This window comes from Globicephala melas, chromosome 1 (genome assembly GCF_963455315.2).
Source record: "Globicephala melas chromosome 1, mGloMel1.2, whole genome shotgun sequence".
In the NCBI taxonomy this organism is placed as follows: domain Eukaryota; kingdom Metazoa; phylum Chordata; class Mammalia; order Artiodactyla; family Delphinidae; genus Globicephala; species Globicephala melas.
The window spans coordinates 46570337-46585063 of NC_083314.1; the positions used below are offsets into that span (position 1 = coordinate 46570337).

At 41.8% G+C, this 14727-nt stretch overlaps 1 protein-coding gene across 4 annotated transcripts in view; it reads right to left on the bottom strand.

The window, feature by feature from the left end:
- RGL1 (ral guanine nucleotide dissociation stimulator like 1) overlaps positions 1-14727 on the bottom strand; it is a 278994-nt gene that overhangs the window by 125641 nt on the left and 138626 nt on the right. For 2 of the 4 annotated variants that reach the window (XM_030849185.2, XM_060295492.2), the window contains one exon: positions 6791-6901. The exons of 1 other annotated variant lie outside the window; for it this stretch is intronic. In XM_030849185.2, coding sequence (XP_030705045.1) covers positions 6791-6901 — 111 coding nt within the window. Of the gene's footprint in view, positions 1-6790; positions 6902-7860; positions 8007-14727 lie in introns of those variants that run through there. One more of the 4 variants, XM_030849186.3, reaches the window with a different exon arrangement.

The following is a 14727-nucleotide window of genomic DNA, read 5'->3' on the forward strand; positions in this document are numbered from 1 at the left end:
TCCACCCTCTTTGTTCCGCTGCCCCAGTTTCATCTGGATCCTCATTCCTTTCCTCACTTCATGACCACTTTTGCCTCCTCCCCTAGTCCGGCTCCTTCCCGATGCATCCACCCGTCAGCTGTCAGTCATCTTTCTCAAATGCAAAGCTGATCACCCCACTCAGCTGAAGCCCCTTTAGTGCTGACTATAGAGCATTTAGGACCAAGCAGGTTCTACAGCTTAGCACAGACATGGCTCCAGTCTTGCTCTCCGGCCTCCTTTCCCATCAGTCCTCCAGCAGGGGCCCTTCCCCCTTCCCCCTTCCCCCTTCCCCAGGCTGAGCCTCACACAGGGCTCTCATCTCTGGCCCCCATGCTTCTCCCCATGCTGTGCTCTCTGACTGGAATGCCTGTCTCCTGTGCCCCACACACCCTCATTTAACTCCTATCATCCGTCAACTCTCCACTAAAGGGCCCTTCTTCCGTGCAGCCTTCCCGGAGTGCCCACTCCCCACTCCCATCTGATTTATATGCCACCCTTTGGGGTTCCCCTAACACCCAGTGCAGATCTCTCACGCAGCACTGATCACACCTACCGCAGTATATGGTAATCAGCTTCCGTTCCTGTCTCCCCTACTACCTGAAATTTCCTTAAGAACAAGGGGTGTCTTGCTTTACTTTGGATTCCCAAGATGTAACGTGGTGTCTGGCATAAAGTAGGCTGTTGATAAATGAATCCTATCGAAGGTGAGGTTAGCAGACTCAAATGCAGATGACAGAACCATACAGAGATAGGCCACAGCAGTCAGGGAGTCCACAGTGGCTGTTTCACTAGCAAACAACCCAGAAACTGCCCCGAACTCCAGATTCCAAATCGACTCTGGGGATAACCACACCCATCAGCAATCCAGACACGAGCTAAGCTGAGCTTCTCTCACAGAATAAAGCTACATTCCTCATCTCCCCCCATTTAACCAATACTTGCCTTGCTTCGTTTACAGAAATTTTTTTTTTTTCTGTAAAAAGTATATCTTGGTAGAAACTTAAACGTTTTATTTATGTCAGCTTATTACTGCATATTTTAATGTAAAATGTATAAGACAGTCACTACAAGATTCTGATTACGTAGAAGGGGGATACGTACAAGGATATGCACGCCACGGACAAAGGAAACTAAAATTAGTGGGATGGGGCAGTGGTGAATTCCAGCTAAAGGGGAAAAGGTACAGTATCGACTTTATTGCTCTACTTTTCTTTCTAAATTTAAAACTCCAGGAAAGTTTTCTTTATGCTTTTACAGAAATAACAATGAAATATGCTTACAATATTAATTTAACAGCATGTATGCTTTAAGCATAAGGAATTAATGTGACTCATAATTACACTGTTATGTATTTGCTGGGGGCAGACATGTATCTTGCACTCAGCTGAGTGGCCCCAGGTTTGCTGAACTGAAATGGATGTTCTTGGGTTACATGCTAAATATTCCTTACAAAGACCCCCAGAGATTCTGAAAGCAGTGAAAGGACTTAACATAATAACGATAGCTCAGGCAATTGAGACTGACCGTATTTTCTTGATTGGTGTACGCCACATGCTGTACTATTGGATTATTTTAGAAACGTGTTCCCAAGGTCAAAATGAAAAATATATCAGTTGCTTCATTTACAGATGGTTGCTAAATTTTGGAATTTACTTTCTAAAGCCTAAATTAAACACTCCGATAGACAGGAATAATGCAACCCGAGGGCCTGTATTCCTAGATGAAAACAAGGATGACAGACTGTAAACTGAGGGCTCCTCTAGGGCTTATCTCCTTACAGTTCTAAAACCCTCGCTCCTGAGCCCTCTGACCATACATAATGGTAACGCTTGCCAACACTAACTTGTGCATTGCCCTTCTTTCTTCAACGTTCAATACTATCCGACCGCTCGCCTTTAAAAGGCACTGGGGGATTGTCTAGTTAATTCACTGCCATGATTTTTTTGTTGTTGTTAAAATGAATAATCACTACCTTTGTTTGTGCCCTGCTTTGTTACAGAAAGGATGTAAGATAGCTGTAATCATTAGCTAATTAGTTTTTCTCACTCCCATGCACCCCTCCTTTTCTTTATAAGCTAACATCTTCATGCTGATTTGGGTTTAAATGAGGAGCAACCATACATTCATATTTATCAAGACAATATTTGCCTCGCAGAAAGGCATGAAGCTTGATCCGCTCATTCAACAAACACTTACTGAGTGTCTGCCAACTAGATGGCCATAGTTCTCACTTCACGGAGCTTACAGTCTAATGGGAAATACAAATAAACAGGCAATTACAACAGAGTGAGGTAAACGCATCAGAGAGAGATAGAGAATGCTTCTGGAACGCGCAGAAGGGGTACCTCCTCCAGACTCGGGAGATCGGAGAAGCTTCCCAGAAGTGAAGTTCGCCGAAACTCAGGGAACTGTGTGCCATTTAAAGGCAATATGGAGAGCAATGCCACGGAAACACCAGGTAGAGTCAGTCCAAATACTGCATCAAAGTGAGGTCAAACTTCTCCATTCAGATGTGACAAGTGGTTATCTTACCATTGCACTCATATAACCCACTGGGTTCTATAACAGATTTCCAGTTCCTTTTATTTCTAAATGCATTCTTTTTTCTCCTGTCCTATTTTACTATCTTTACCAGCCTCCCAGCTATCAAGTATTTCAATTCAAACCAACAAGGGCCTCTGTGGGAGATAGTGTGATAAATACAGGACGCAGGGCAGGGAGGCACTGGGGCCTCCCCACAAGGACCACGCAGCCACAGAAGCGCAGAACTGAGAAAACCACTTGACTATCCGCTGACCATTCCACTCCCCACAAACCTTGCAGAGGTGACCTGGCACTACCAATCGTGCTTGTGAAACAAATATCCCCACTTTGACTTTATCTTGGGTTTGATACATTTTTCTGAACCCTGAGGCTGCCATATTCCGAAGACAGCAAAATGGGCTCTTGACACTGAAGCCCCTTCCCTAACAGTGGGATCCTTTTCCTCTGTCCATTTGAGTATTCCTCCTAAAATGGGACATTTCCTGCTTCCAGAGAATACTGATATTTTCTTAAATTGTTTCTACACATCATTGTCAATGTACAGTCACAATGCTGGGACCAAAGAAAAATAACTTTTCACCATTTGCTCTTCCAAAAATTACTTGAAAATTTTCTACAAGCTAATTGAATGGTTGGATAAAATTACTTTTTTTTTTAAATGTTGGGGGTAGGAGTTTATTAATTTATTTACTTATTTTTGCTGTGTTGGGTCTTCATTTCTGTGCGGGGGCTTTCTCTAGTTGTGGCAAGCGGGGGCCACTCTTCATCGCGGTGTACAGGCCTCTCACTATCGCGGCCTCTCTTGTTGCGGAGCACAGGCTCCAGACACGCAGGCTCAGTACTTGTGGCTCACAGGCCCAGCCGCTCCGTGGCATGTGGGATCCTCCCAGACCAGGGCTCGAACCCGTGTCCCCTGCATTAGCAGGCAGATTCTCAACCACTGCGCCACCAGGGAAGCCCTGATAAAATTACTTTTTAATGTCTCTTCCAGTCCTGAGATTTTATGATTCTCTGACATAATCAGAACCATTTTTCCTTGATGGCTATAGTTGGGTAAAATTATCCCAGTCTAAGATGTTATTGTAAAGGAAAAATTGGGTCAGTGTTTCAATAATATTTAGTTTTTCAAAGTTGCCCAAAATAACCTCACAAAGATGCAGCTGCTGTACCAGTAAGTCCAGCCTGGTAGTTGGTTGAATATTTTATGACCAAAGACAGAGGGTTTTTCTTCAAAAGATGAACTGAACACAAAATCTCACAAAGAAAACAAAAAAGAATGTCCCAAATGTTTTTGGATTGTATGATACTTCACATCTAAGGATGTGCAATTATTTTGCTATCATTCCCAAACTGGATCTTAATTCTGTTTTGTGATCTGAGTACTAGAAACTACAAACATCGTACTCAGTCACTTAGGCTTTTTGACATGTAGTGAGAGTCGTGCCCACCCTCAGGTGCTACATAAGCTCACACGTCTTTGGTGTATGACCCTTTATACACTCAAGATGGAGAGCTTATCATAAGATACACATCTTCACAACAAATATCTCAATTTGCAGCTCAAGTTATCATTCAAAACATAAAGAAAAGAAAGGTGTGTTGCTCAAGTCTTGCACCAGCTGCAATATCTAGGGGGGAAGGTACATCATAAGCAGCCTTGTTCTTCTGAGTTGAAGTTCTCTTCCACCACTATGGAAACAGCCTTAGGGTCCCAGGCAGCTCCCAGCAGCAAGGAACTAAACATCTGGGTTCAAATCCAGCCTCTACCACTTCCTAGCTGTGTGACCCTGGCAAGCAATTTAATCTCTCTGGACCTTTATTCCTAATGTGGAAAGAAAGAGATCATCACAATACTACCTTCCTCAGAAACTGTTGTCATATTTTGATATACCCTCACCTCACTTCAGTCTCTAGTTCACTCTAAAACCAGTTGCTCTGACGTGAGGAATATGGTCAACAATATTGCAATAACTTTGTATGGGGACAAATGGTTACTAGGCTTATCATGGCGATCACTTCACAGCGAATGCAAATGTCAGATCATTATGCAGTACACCTGAAACTAACATCAGAGTGTACGTCAACTATATTTCAATAATAAGTCACTAAATAAAATGGTTGCTTTGAAGAATTTTGAAAGGGTTACTGGAAAAACAAATATAGAGAAGCCACTCACGGCCTAAAGAGAAAGGCTTTGTAATTGCTATGGCTCGATTGGTTGAGTCACATTTAATTAAATCTGGAATTTCCAAGGACAAAAACAGTGCTTCCCAACAGGACACCTAAGATAAGAAAACAAGGGGGATCTGGGTTGGAGAGTCCCTAGGAATCGGCTTCTGAGGACAGATTCCTCCATCAACTAGAAGCAATCTTTTTACATATTTCCCTCTTGATATTTTAGCTCTACCGCTAAATCCAGGGTGAACCAACTCTGAACTCTGTATAAATATGAGAACTCTGGGAGAGGGGGAGAGAAGAGGAGTCCAGTGAACGGAACAGTCAGTGAGAATAACTAAATAACTGGGAACATCTAAATGAACCATACTTCGTGTGTTTGGGACCTCCAGAGTTAACCCCTCCATTTCTCCATGACTTACTCATTCACCGCTATTGTGTTTGGCCAAAAACTTAAAACTGTCGCCCAAGCAACATCAGTCTTACTATAAAAGAGGAACAACCTGGCATCAGAAAATGTAATGACCTTTTTGAAGGCAGCTGCTTCAGAACTTGTGAATCATTTTGAAATACTCAGGCCAAACCACATCAATACCACATTTAAATAAAATGCAATAAACACAACCACCAAAAACAAAGTGATGACTTGTCAGAACTCTAGTTCTGCTTTTCCTATCAGGTCTGCTGGTGATACACCTAATTAATTTCAAAATCATATTCCAAGTAAGGTACCTACCGGATAAGTGAAGACCTCAGGTTTTCAAAGGAAAGGTTCCGACCTCTCCAGAGCACACCTGCAGATGCCACTAACAATTTACTGCCCTAGTGGGCGGTACCTCAACCCCAAGTACGGAGCATGAAGGGCCTGACTTGAAACAGCTGGGGAAGCCCAAAGCAGTGAACGCCTGTGTCAGCAGCCCAGCAGACCCATGGCAGAGGAAATCACTGCTGCTGGCCATCCTGCCTTAAACTCCAGGAATTGCAAGTCACGTGCTGCCTCTAGTCTTAACACAAAGTCCTGGGTAGTTTTGTTTCCTGTCCTCCTTCACACCCGACCTTTGATTTCTGCTCAAAAAAACTGAATTTTCTGAAACCCAAAGCCAGTAAAGATTGGATGCCAGTGCATAATCTTCATTGCTCTCAAGCCCATCAGCTGTGAAGCCTCAATATGGCCAAAATAAGGCCAGGTGAAACCACACTCCATCCTCTCTGTTCGCCTAGGCTTTTTGCGTCATCTGTCACTGCTCTCTGGTGATTACTTCTACCTCCAGATGAAGAATTCCTTCGTTCTTCCACATGATGATGTTTGCCCAAGCAGCACTGTTTGCCCGAGCTTTCCATTCCTCACATCCCCTTTAGCTGGGATATGTTGAAGGATCCATTAGGAGATAATGAAAAACTCACATGATCTCACCCATCACTTTAAAATCTCAGTGGAAAAAAATCTCGTTTATGGAAGCTGTGTTTCTCCAAAGACCCAGCCCTCTACGCGTTCTACTCATGCAGTCGTGGGCACTAAGCATGCATTTGCCTCCTCGTAGGCTCTGGAAAGGATGAACAGTGGGAAATCTGCCATCCCTCATAGGAGGCAGATTTGGAATGTCAGGTCCCCTGAGCACACTGGGTACTTGGTAAAGGTACAGGAGTAGGAGAGGGGCTGTCAGCATCAAGAGTGGGGAAGACAGAGAGAGAAAAGGATGCCATCTGGGCAAAATGGCTCTCGTCTAACACAAGTGCTATTTTTTGGTCCTGTTACTCTGTGTCACTTTCTGCCACTCCACTCCCACTTTATTTGTCAAATACCTCAAGATGTTTCTAAGAGGTTCTGAATTATTGATAAACCTAAGGGAGATGCTTTGGAAAACAGTAAGTACAAAAAGAGACCGGTACTGCTAGTGCAAGCACTTGGTCATTGGTGGTTTCCTTTTTAAGGCCAAAAGAGAAGAGAAAAAAAAAAAAAAAAAAGCCTGTCTCTGCTAAATAATAATGATATTCACAGAACAAGAGACACTGCAAGTCCAAAGTTCACAATCTCTCCAGCTTTACTCACCCCTAGCCATCTTGCTCCTTTATTGGCAGCCTGTTGAATCTGGACTCTTTTGAGGGTGACATGGTACACAGCTCCTTCCTCTACCTCTTCACCCCAGTCCTGAATCGAGCTCTGCCAGGAGATGGGACAAAGAGAAAGAAAAAGAGTATTTTTTTTTCCTCTCCGCTAACCACAATGTATCCCAGCTGCTTTGCTGCTTACAACAGCACTCAGGGCATAAGATGGGCTGTTCAAAATAAATATTACAATCAGAGGAACACAAGACACATTGCGATAGAGGGAATGCTGAGATTTTCTTGGTCCCCAGCCCTTTCCTGATATCAGGATCCCCGGGCTTTTCCATTTAGTTATTTTTCCTAGACTCACTCACATATCTTAAATAGTTTTTTAAAGTCTTTTTTTTCTTCTTCTTCTTAAAGAAAGTGGGGTTTAGTCCTGATTAACTTTTCCTCCTCAAGTGAGAGGAAAAATAATTCATTTGCAGAAAAAGGTTGTCCTTTTATAAGTGGCTCCGTTATTCGAGCAAACTACATTTTAAACTCTGCCACAAACAAGTGTTTAAAATGCCAAGAGTGCTCGCTCCTTTGGAGTGAAATGCTTCGCATGTCTTTTTCTCCTCTTATTGTTTTGGAACCCACAAAGTTAGCGGGAGGTAGAAAGTTTTCATTTCCGTCAAATAATCTGGCATGTGCAGAAAAAGCAACACGTCAACTGTGTGCAGCGACCCCCTGGGTTTCCCTAAACTCGAAGTTTGTGTTGTTTAAAGAGCCGCTGGGACACAGAAGCGCTCCGCGGTTCACCCAGACTCACAGTCCTTTTGCCTTAAAAGTTTTCCTTTGCTGACACACATCTGCCCAGACACACCAAAGGCAACTGCTGAGAAAGTATGGCTTAAAGGGAGAAGACACGCAGAGAGGAAGGCGTAGAAAGCCGAGGGAGAAAGCTTTAGCTCTCAAGTCTGGAATCGGATTGCTCCGTTCACTCCGAGTGAGTCCAAAACCCGCCCAGAGAAAGCGGGAGGAGATTCCCCACCAGAGCAGCCTCGGGAGAAGGCAGAGAGTTCTCGTTACCATTTTAGCTTGCCAAAGCAATTTCATTCTCAGTTTTCTCTCCGGTGTGTGGACGCGGCATGATGCGCCCTGCTCCCAGGCGAACGCAGTCCCCGCCCGGCTCAGCCACGGCGCCTCCAGCCCCGGCCCCGCGCGGCCGCCGCGCACCCAGCACAGACACGCGCCCGCCGCCGCCGCCGCCGGTGCGCGCGACTCGTCCACAAAGGGAGCGCGGCGAGCGAGCGAGCGAGGGCGCCGCAGACTCCTCCCCACGCCACTCCGCCGCTCCGTGATGTCAGGCTTTCCTGTTTGTGCTTAGGAGCACACTCTCCATCTCTGAAATCCCATGGATAAAGTTAGCTTAGCGCGCAGTGATTTCTCCAGCTCTGATAGTGATCGGCAGACAACTACTCTTTCAAGTGGATCAGGTTTTCCTGATTGGCCACCAGGTGCCAAAAAAGATCTGGGTGTGGTATGAGGAATCAAGTGTGTTTCTCCTTTCCTTCGCTCAAAGAAATAAAGGGGGAAGGGGAGGTGCAAAAAAGAATGGGAGGAGGCGGTCAGAAAAACGTCTATTATCTGCCTGTTACCTATTGAATTTAGATTCAATCACGGCGACCCCAATGAGAGTGGCAATACTAGAAGCCCAGAAGTTTTTCATTAGGACAAGAAAAGAATTGGTCAGAGAGTATTCCAAAACCCATGCCCAAGCGCTGCCCCTGTCCTGCATCAGCACACCATCAACAGGAAATGGCTCTGGACTTCTTTCTACCACCCATATGATAAGGCTCATCCAACTGTAACTGGCCACAGTGGGAGGGAAAGGGACAAAGCAGGAAAGGGTTTTGCTGAGACTGACAGCTTGGAAATGGGGCCACCAGTGGCCCCGGAGGTTCTGTGAGTCTTTGTGACTCATCACCATGGGTTGAGTTGTCTGTACTGTAGGGACACAGTGGGATAATAACTGCAGGGAAAGAGCCATTCATGAGGAGACTGCCAGAGAGAGTTTTGTCCTAACAGAAAGTAAATCAACAGCAAGATACCAGATGATAATATAATCAAACTTTGGCACGTGACAATTCCATGCCAATTGCAAAAACGTTTAGGGCTCATGTCTTTTATACTATTCAGCCCTAAATGAATTTAGTCGCCTTTAAATTTTTTTTAAAGAAAGGCCTCTCACTAATTGCCATGCTAAGGCATAAGGCTGGGCTTTGGTTAATAATAAATACATTACGAACTGAAAAGCTAGAGAATCAAGTGTACTGATGTACCCAGGAGAGCAAAATAAATGACAGTGAGGCCATATCAAGGAAAAAAAAATTTGGACACTTGAACATCTTCAAGTCACTCAGCAAAGTTCCCCGCATACAACCAGAACCTACGGGGCTCAGTAACTGTGGAGAGACAGGACACTCTTTTTATAAAACGGAAGTGATCATTTCTATTTAAAAAAAACGCATAAACTAGACCCTTCTGTGACCACCAGGATAGAGTGTCCCCAGTGTCCAGAGGAAATGGTGTGGAAGACTTACCTCCCTGCTTCTTAAACCATCCTCAGCTCCCAGGACCACCCCTATTCAGTGATCTTGAAGTACACAAGATGCACCTGGGGACAGTTAAGGAACCCATAAGATTAATTTCACCACTATTTTAACCTGATTTTTAAGGCAGAGAGTTCTCGTTACCATTTTAGCTTGCCAAAGCAATTTCATTCTCAGTTTTCCACTCCAGGGATATCGAGAAGTTTCTTCAACCACGCCCCCCCGGGAAGCCCTCCTGGACAGGGCAGCTTATAACTCACAAGGCTCCACTCAGGTTTCATATCTCCTCAGCCTCCTCTCTACTCCACCAATTCCCAGGCTGGTCACCTGGTGTGTAAGGGGAAAACAGGCTTCCAGCAGATGCAACTTCAAATCCTGGTTTTACATTAAGAGTGAACTTGGGTGCTACTTCCCTGGGCTTTCATTTCCTTATCTGTAAAATGGGACAAACATCGATCTCATAGAGTTTGAAAAAGGATTAAATGGAACTTATATACAAAACACCTAGCACATGATCAGAAAAAGCTCCATTCCCTCATTATTACTGCACTTCCTCCCAAACTGCATTTTCCCAGACTCACTGAAAAGTTGTACGTATACAATGTGGGGAAATCTAAAATGATGTCTTCTTGCTGAATAATTTCAGAGAGGTTTTCTCTGAATGACTACTTGTATTTATACCTGATAATGTACGTGATTTTATCCAAATGTTGATCCTCAAAGAAAGGTTGGTTTTAGATACAGCAATCAAGTGTTGCAGTTTATAATTTTTAAATATTTATTTTAAAATATTCCACATGCAGGCAGCTCAAGTCAGTATTACCTTATTACACATACTTTTGGGTTAAAATACTTCTGGTCAATATGTGGGAAGGATAAACCAGTAAACCATTTATAACTAAGTTTGAATTTAGTTACCAGATTAATCTACCCATGATCTAGCATGGCCCTTAGAGAACAGGTCAAGTTTTGTTAAAAGGATATCAGCAATGTTTCATACTTTTCAGCATACAAGTCTTTGAACTCCTTGGTTAAGTTTATTCCTAGGCATTTTATTCTTTTCAATGCTATTGTAAGTGGGACTGTTTTCTTAATTTCATTTTCAGATTATTCATTATTAATGTATATAAATGCAACTGATTTTTATATATTGATTTTAAATGTTGCAACTTTACTCAATGCATTTATTAGTTCTGACAAGTTTCAACACACAGTGCTGGGAAAACTGGATATCCACAGGCAAAAGAATGAAATTGAACACTTATCTTACACCATATACAAAAGTCAACTCAAAATAAACTAAAGACTTAAACATAAGACTTGACACTATAAAACTCCTAGAAGAATACATAGGGGAAAAGCTTCATAGCATTGGTGTCTGCAATGATTTCATGGATATGACATCAAAAGCATGGATATGACATCAAAATCATGTAGTGAGACTACATGAAACTACAAAGCTTCTGCAGAGCAAACAATTATAACAGAGTGAAAAGGCAACCTATGGTATGGGAGAAAATATCTGCAAATAACATATCTGATAAAGAGTTAATATCCGTAATATATATCCATAATATATAAGGAGCTCCTACACTCAATACCAAATAATAATAATAATAATAACTGAATTTTAAGATGGGCAAAGGACCTAAAAAAAATTTCTCCAAAGCTGTACAAATGGTAACATTATGTGAAAAGAGGCTCAACATGACTAATCATCAGGGAAATGCAAATCAAAACCACAATAAGATATCAGCTCACACCTCTTAGGATGGCCATTACTTTAAAAAGCAAAACAACAACAAAAAAAACCAAAGACAGAAAAAACCCCACAAGTGTTGACCAGGATGTAGAGAAAAGGAAACTCTTGGTAAGAATGTTAATTGGTACAGCCATTACAGAAAACAATGTGGAAGTTCCTCAATAAATTAAGAATAGAACTACCATATGATCCAGCAATCCCACTACTGGGTATTTATCCAAAAGAATTTAAGTCAAGATCTCAAAGAGACCTGAGTGCTCCCACATTCGTTGTAACACTATGCATAATAGCCAAGATATGGAAACAAACTAAATGTCCATCAATGGATGAATGGGTAAAGAAGATGTGGTACATATATACAATGAAATATTACTCAGCCATAAACAGAACGAAATTGTGCCATTTGCAAAGATGTGGATGGACCTAGAGACTGTCATACAGAGTGAAGAAAGACAGAAAAACAAATACCATATAATATCACTTATATGTGGAATCTAGAAAAATGGTACAGATGAACTTATTTGCAAAGCAGAAATAGAGACACAGATGTAGAGAACAAACGTGTGGATACCAGGGGGGAAGGAGGGGATGAATTGGGAGATTGAGATTGACATATATACACTATTATGCATAAAAAAGATAACTAATGAGAGCCTACTGTATAGCACAGGGAACTCTACTCAATGCTCTGTGGTGACCTAAATGGGAAGGAAATCCAAAAAAGAGGGGATATGTGTATACATATAGCTGATTCACTTTGCTGTACAGCAGAAACTAACACAACATTGTAAAGCAACTATACTCCAATAAAAGTTAATATAAAAAAAACAAAAATGAAGATGTGGTATATACAGACAATGGAATATTATTCAGCCTTAAAAAAAGGAGGACATCCTGTATGTGTGAGAACACAGATGAACCTGGAGGACATTATGCTAAGTAAAATAAGCCAGTCACAGAAGGACAAATACTGCATGATTCCACTTAGATGAGGCATCTAAAGTAATCAAAGTGGCAGAAGCAGAAAGTAGAAAGGTGGTTGCCGGGGGGGTGGGGGAGGGAGAAATAAGGAACTGCTTTTCAATATGTATCGAGTTTCAGTTACGCAAGATTAAAAAGTGCTAGATAAAGGTTTTGTTGCATGGTAGCAAAAAAAAAAAAAAAGGGCTAGAGATCTACTGTACAATATTGTGCTTATAGTTCACAGTAATGTACTGTACACTTGAAAATTTGTTAAAGTTGAGGGGGAGATGAAGGAGATCAGAAAAGATCTATACTTAAAGCATTAGGATGTTGCTAGGAATAGTTTTATGTTGCCATATTTGGTGATGACTGACAGTCAGTAGCAATAGAAGATTCTTAGGATATAACAGGAAAAAGGAAGAGGTGTGGAAGAATCCCAAACTAAAGGAAAAAAAAAAAAAGCTTTCTTGCTCTACAGTTTCAGCAGAGCCGATAAATAGAGAACTTGTAAGAGCAAACGTAAGAAGCTGGTGTGCAGATTCTTTAAGAGAATCTATCTAGAAGTGGAAATACGTAGTTTACGTACTCCATTTATTCATTTATTTATTCATTGGCTTCTATGATACCATACTTTTCTGGATTTTATTCTACATCTCTGGCTGCAAGAAAAAAATGAAAAATATAAAAATTATGACAGTATACTTATGCATGTAGGTTGACATGTAGTAATACTTATGTGCCTGGGTAAATGGTGAGACATTTGGCATCGAAGAGCCAGGATTTGAATCCCAGCTCTAGACAATGTGTCAACCAAGAGTTTGTTTGACCCTCACTTCTCACAGGTTTGGTGTCCTTATCTGTTTCCTTTCATGCTTATCATGAGTGTTAAAAAAAAGTATCCTATATAAAGTATCTAACAGAATAAACTATGCTATATAAAGCACCTAATAGAGTGCTTGGAACATAGGGGCCCTTGAATAAAAATATATCTCCTGCCCTCCCTAACCCCACACTCTTTCCCTTTAATGTAATTCTGTATTCATTTACTGCATTTGGTTTGCAATCTGCATGTTCTTTAGATATCTGCTTAGGTAATAGATTGTACTGCATGACAGAGAAGTAAGAGCAGTGCAAGTATAACAGACACTGGACTTGGAAATAAGTAGTTAAAAACTTGCCTTAAAGATGGCAATATCAGCATAAGATGGTATGAAATGGGAAGGCCATGGCTTTGTCCTCAAACTCAATGCCAGCCTATGATATCCTGCTCCCAGTTAAAAGTATAGAGGAAAACAGTCCTAAGAGAGCACTAGTAATAATAATAACAACAACAGCTAAGTGAAAAAAGCTAAATAATTGAGAGGTCAGGATTCTCCTTCCATGTGTTAGGACGGCTGAGTGCATGTTGCTTCTACTTCCTTCAAGACCTCACCTAAACAGATCAGTTTGAAAACCTTTCCCACTTTTGAATGGAATTGACAATAGCCATTTTGCAACATTTTATTCACAAACTATACCTTTAGCTGTCTGTAGGTCCCCAAAAAAACGTTTGGTGGAGGACGTAAGCAAATAAGTTACTTATTTGCTTCTCAACTCCTTCCCCCAACAATATCAAAGGTTTGTCAAAATGCAAACTGCTTAATCCTCCCAGCGACCCTATGAAATGCTTCTCCCTACTCTTAAGGCTTATAGGCTGTGTTGCTCATTAACTTTCCATCTTCAGCTTCCCGCTATCAGTCAGGCATCGTGCTATGGTTGTTTCTAGCTCTGCTAACTGGGGTTGCCCCCATTCACCTACTCTTTGCTTGAACTTTCAACCTTGCTTTGCAAAAAGTAAGGAGCCAGCCATGCTTGTTTACAGATGGCCAGTCCTCCAAACACTCTTAAAGCAGTAGACAGTTGCTTCTATCTTCTGAGAGCCCAAAGTGATTTTTACTAATTATCACAGAGATACTATGAAGTATAAGTTAAAAATTTTCAATTCTCTATTAGGGGTTTTTTATTTAGGCAAGCAAATGACAAGTCAATTTTAGTTGGACCTACTACAACTAGAGTAGAGGCTGCCCTAGGGGGCAGAAAATGGAGACAGAAGAAACATAAATAGCACTCAACAGATGGCAGGCCAAAGGCACAGGACTCCTCTGGCCATGATGACAAACACTTTTCAACTAATAGTTTACCAATTGTTGCTGGTTACTCCTTTTTTTCAACTTGAAGATATATTTTTTTAATCTTTATTGGAGTATAATTGCTTTACAATGGTGTGTTAGTTTCTGCTTTATAACAAACTGAATCAGCCACACATATACATATATCTCCATAACTCCTCCCTCTTGCATCTCCCTCCCACCCTCCTTATCCCATCCCTCTAGGTGGTACCAGAGCACCGAGTTTATCTCCATGTGCTATGCGGCTGCTTCCCACTAGCTATCGATTTGACATTTGGTAGTGTATATATATCCATGCCATGCTCTCACTTTGTCCCAGCTTACCCTTCCCCGTCCCCGTGTCCTCAAGTCCATTCTCTACGTCTGCATCTTTATCCCTGCCCTGCCCCTAGGTTCTTCCGAACCGTTTTTTTTGGTTTGTTTCTTTTTAGATTCCATATATATGTGTTAG